At 57.9% G+C, this 4854-nt stretch overlaps 1 protein-coding gene across 1 annotated transcript in view; it reads left to right on the top strand.

Moving 5' to 3' along the window:
• The window catches only part of LOC104408637 (proactivator polypeptide-like), a gene marked incomplete at its 3' end in the record, with an annotated part of 5986 nt that extends 1136 nt beyond the window's left edge, over positions 1–4850 (top strand). Inside the window, exons 2-11 of the mRNA XM_010018293.1 lie at positions 2150–2274; positions 2581–2658; positions 2750–2875; positions 3083–3277; positions 3596–3733; positions 3906–3962; positions 4201–4209; positions 4323–4430; positions 4627–4713; positions 4806–4850. Coding sequence (XP_010016595.1) covers positions 2150–2274; positions 2581–2658; positions 2750–2875; positions 3083–3277; positions 3596–3733; positions 3906–3962; positions 4201–4209; positions 4323–4430; positions 4627–4713; positions 4806–4850 — 968 coding nt within the window. The remainder of the gene's footprint in view (positions 1–2149; positions 2275–2580; positions 2659–2749; positions 2876–3082; positions 3278–3595; positions 3734–3905; positions 3963–4200; positions 4210–4322; positions 4431–4626; positions 4714–4805) is intronic.
• Positions 4851–4854: the final 4 nt, after the last annotated feature.

Here is a 4854-nt window from a genome sequence, read left to right as displayed (position 1 = left end):
AGCGTATTTACGTTTTTTGCTGTAACAGGGGTGTGCACCAGGCCGGGAACTGGGGCGCCGGGGCCCACACCGCCACCCCCAGGGTTTACATCACAACCTGCTCGCCAGGCTCTGCCGGCTCAGCCAGTGTGCTCCAGGGCGCCATGTAATGCTGGCGCAGCCCTGCCAGATGTGGAGCTCAGTGCTGGATCCCCCCTGAGCAAAGCCCACCCTACCCTGGGGGCCTGGTAGCCACGGGTAGGATACTCCTGGCTGGTCTGGGGACACTACAGTGTCACGGGAGCATCCCTGCCTTGCCCTGTGCTCCATGCTGGGGTTTGCAGAAAATGGCATAGTCTGGCATCCTGCTGCCTGAGAGCCTGTCAGCATGGGACTGCTCTGTCACAGCTCAGAAATGTAGAGGAGAGCTCACAGGGCACCAGTTGCCCTGGTTGTTTGCCCTGTGGTGATGCTTTCCTCCTGGGGAAGCTCCCACTGCTTTCAGCAGTTGGGTATTGTGATTAGCATTAAGTATTTTTGTGGCCCATCACTTGCCTGAGTTTCATCTTGAGCAGGGCCAGGAGTAAGCGCTGAGCTGAGAGCCACTGTGAGGCACAAAGGTGCGGGTCTAAACCACCAGTGCCTTTTAGAACAGCTAAATCCCCTCATCCTATCACTGGCAACATCCTTATGCTGTTGGTCTGGCCTGTGTCTGTGGGTCAGGCAAAATAAGCTTAGAAACAAACTGTGGGGTTGTTGCCTCCCCTCTCCTTTTTTTTTTGGTGCTGCCCCATAACACTTCTGTTGACTTGCCATTCCTGTTTGCCCTGATACTAGTGCCAGGGTTAAAACCCTAAATGTCTATCTCTCAGCTGATGCAGCGACCGCGGCAGCGTGCTGCTGGAGAGTGGTGTGTGGGAAGGCGTGCATGGGAAGCCGGGGGGACTCACCCTGCCCCTGGGCTCACTCCTGCCCTGGTGCTGCCGTCAGCCTGATGGGGTAATCAGCACTGAAACATCACCAGGCACCCGCCAAGCTGTGCCAGTGCTTTGGGAGCGGTGGGGCTGGTGGGGGCTCGGAGGTCCCCTGCCCGCAGCTCCCACTCCAGGTGACTTCCTGGGATGGCCCCCAGGCATCTCAAGCTGTTGCCCCAACATGTCCCATGAACAAGCCAAAGGTGTTGCCAAAATCTGGCATGCAGGAAAACAGCTTTTGGGGAGAAACTTGATAAGGGCAGGGTGGGTGGAAGGAGCAGTTTCTGCCTTTGGCTTTATTCCTGCTATGCAAGATCATACGGCCAGGGCTGGGTGATAAAAGCTGGATGCAAGTGCTCTGGGGGAGATGGGTGGTGCTTTGCTTAGAAAAGGGTACGCAGCAGGGTCTGTCAGCCTGTTCATGTGCTACTCCCCGTGTGCCCCCTGAATTTCCAGAGCAGCTCCAGCCAAAGCAGGGCAGTGAAGGGCCTGGGTTGTGCTGGCTCCTTGCTTCCTCCCCAGCCTCATCCTGAGTGGGTGCAGCCCCTGGTGGGAATAAATCTTTGCCCCATCCTGAATGAATCCTGACACGCCAAGGCGGCAATTAAACCACTGGTGTTGCACCATACCACTGCGCTGCTTGGGCAGCCAGGGTGGGCGATGCCGACGCTGCCGTGACAGGGATTTGCAGCCAGGAGAAAACGCTGTCGTTGGGAGGAAATGGAAAAAAATAACAACCCAAACCGGGGTTGCTCAACCGTTGCCGGGAGCCGCGGTGTGGCTAACCGGCTGCTGTGCGGGGCTGCGCGCTGCCACCCTGGTTTGCTCGTTTTGAAAGAGGTATTGCTCTTTTTACGAGCAGCCGCCTCCCCAGTGCGTTGAAGGGTGCTGTGAGGCTGAGGGTGATGATCGCCAAGTTCGCTTTGCTTTTGACACTGGCCCAAGGCTGATGTGACATGTTGGTAAAGCTGGCAGCGCGCGCTGGCCTGGCAAAGCCTGCCTTTGCTGGGCTTATAACATCATTTAGAAAACCCAGCAACCGCACCACCATTGTGAAAGCTGAGGGTGAATCACAGCGGGAGGATGAAGAGCATCGCCCCAGCTTGCGGGGCAGGGCTGATGGAGTGGTTGGTGTGAGGCAAGAGATGGTCTTGAAGTGCTCTGGGAGCACTGATGGTTTCCTCTCCCCTCCACAGCTGGGGCCAGCCCCCTCCATGAGTGCAGCGCACGGCCGGAGGATTGGTGCCGCGATGTGGTGACAGCGGCCAAGTGTGGGACACTGGAGCTCTGCCGGATCACCGTCTGGGACCAGGCCCTGGGGGTAACCGCACTGGGAGGCAGGGGGATGGAGTGAAGTGCCTCTCCTGCCTCAAAATGTGGGGCTGGGGGGACAATCCCAGCCTGCCCAACCCGGTGCTGGCCAACCAGAGGAGCATCTGCTGATGCTGTCAGGCAACAATGTGTCTGCAGACTGAGCGGCAAAAAACAATTGGTGCTCCAGGATATTCCCAAATGCCTCTTGGTGGGGTGTTTCTGGGGGGATCAGAAACAGATCTGGCTTGGGATCGGAGGAGCAAGCGGTGGGTCTGGGTGCCATGGCAACATCCCGCTGTGTCCCCTCTCTCAGCAGAAGGGGATCCCCTGTCACCTATGTCAGATGGCAGTCTCTGTGGTAGGCAAGATTCTGCAGGACAACCGCACTGAGGTGGGTCACAGCCTGGAGTGAGGTGCAGGTCTGGTGTGTCACCCTCACACCACAGGGCCACCCATTCCTGAGCTTTCTCCTTGTTACCTAGGAAAAGCTGCGGCTCTTCTTGGATAAGAAATGCCAGTACCTGCCCTTCCAGGACTGGTCTGTGAAGTGCAAGAGGATGGTGGACACCGGTATCCTTATCCTTGTCCAGCTGGGCAAGCAAGTGCTGGTAACTGGTGGGGGACCCCTTTGGGTTTGCTTTTCTCCATGGTTTGGGGTATCTTGGGGGCTTGCAGAGCAAGGGAGGTGCTTGGATCCTGGAACAAAACCTCCCTGGGAATGAGGCGGGGATGGAAATTACCCAGGCTTGGGGGGGAGAGGGAGCAGGGTGATGGGCCAGATGCAACCCCAAGCCTCCATGCCTCTGCTCTCACAGTCGGACCCAAAAGTGGTGTGTGGGACCATCAAGCTGTGCCAGCCCCGGGAGAGCCCCACAGGGGCCCTGAAGTTTCAGGAGCCACCGCCAGCCCCTGCGCACCCTGCTCAGGACTTTGCTGACTTGGTCACCCCCTTCATCGCCAACGTGCCCCTCCTGCTCCATCCCCAGGACCTGCCCCGTGGTGAGGCCCAGGTACTATGGCACAGGTGGGAATGCCATTGATGCTGCTTAAGGGTGAGAAGCCACTCAGCATCACTTATTTAACAATCATTTTTAGAAAACATTAAGATTACTGTGCAGCTGAAATGGCATCTGGTTGGCGTGTCACCAATTTCGGGTTGGGATATTGCAGGGTGCAGGGCAGGGACCAGAGAGAAGCTGGCCAAAAAGCTGCTCCAGATTGAGACTGGCATTTAAGTCTCAGCCTTGCAAATGGAGGCACTGGGGCCACTCGGTGCTATTTCTGGGATGCACTGATGTGTTCCTGCCCATGTTGTCCCACAGGAGAAGGAAGAAGTGTGCGAGGAATGCCTGCAGCTGGTGGCCACTGTGCATCTGGAGCTGGGGACCAACACCGCCTTCACTCAGGCACTGGTGGCCCGCACCGAGTGGGCATGTGAGGGCCTGGCACCCGACCTGGCACAGCAGGTAAGGAGTGCCACCGTCGTGCGGGGCTCCCTCCTCCTCCTCCTCCATGTCACCATGGCGCAGGAGCATCTTTTGCAGCTTTTGGCAGCGCCCTGGCAGAGGGTGTGCTGTGGGCAGGGTGGTAGGGCGTCCGTCCACCCCTGCGTGCTGACGCTGCGTCTCCCCTGCACAGTGCAAGCACTACCTGGCTGAGTACATGGACACGGCTGTCCAGCTGCTCCGGTATATGGTAAGTGGGTGAGCAGCTCCCCAGGGCTGCCTGGAATGGGTGGGTGCTGGCGGGGGGTCCCAAGTGGCACAGCCAAGGAGACCTCATCAGCAAATGCGGGGCCCTGCCCTTGTTTTTTTTAATTAAACCCACTGCTTTATATTCTATAAATATTTTCCCCCGCTCTCTGGCTCGCAACTGCTGTAATTCTTTTTTATTCTCTCTTTTTCTTGCCATTTTCTGGTCCCTCCACTGGCAGCTGGCTGAGGTAAGTGAGACCCATGCCCCAGCGGGCTGAAATCACCCTCCATTGGGAACTGGGGGCACAGGCTCACCCTCCTGGGGGTTGATGCCCACCCGATTTAAGACGTCTCTCCCCAGGACCCCATGGAGCTGTGTGGCCAGCTGGGACTCTGCTCCTCCTCCTCAGTGCTGCCCCTCCACACACTGCTCACAGAGAAGATGGTGCAGGTCCTGAGCACGCTGTGGGTAAGCGGGGACCCCTTCTGACTGCCATGCTCCTTAATTCCAAATGCTGGGGAGGAGGAGCTCTATTTTGCATATTTTTCCTCAAGCATCTCCATTTTTCCAAGCTGGGGAATATCTTTTGTGGGGGTTGATGGCTGGGTGGGAAGGGGGCGGTGCTGGGGGGCTCAGTGTGCATCCCACTGCCTTTTTCCCACAGGACAGGGAGGGGACCACACCGCTGTGTGAGATGTGCCAGTTCGCTGTGAAGGCGGCCGAGAGCCTCCTGGAGAACAACGTGACGGAGGTGAGCCCTGCTGCTGCTGTCCAGGGATGGAGGCGCTGGGAAAGGGGGCAGCAAGGAGTGGGGTTTTCCCTCTGCCTGCCTTCTCCCGGCAGGAGCAGCTGGTGAACGACATTGAGAAGGTGTGCTACATGCTGCCCCACA

The sequence above is a fragment of the Nestor notabilis genome, unplaced genomic scaffold, assembly GCF_000696875.1.
Source record: "Nestor notabilis isolate BGI_N333 unplaced genomic scaffold, ASM69687v1 scaffold22627, whole genome shotgun sequence".
In the NCBI taxonomy this organism is placed as follows: domain Eukaryota; kingdom Metazoa; phylum Chordata; class Aves; order Psittaciformes; family Psittacidae; genus Nestor; species Nestor notabilis.
This window is presented reverse-complemented; position numbering and strand designations above follow the sequence as displayed.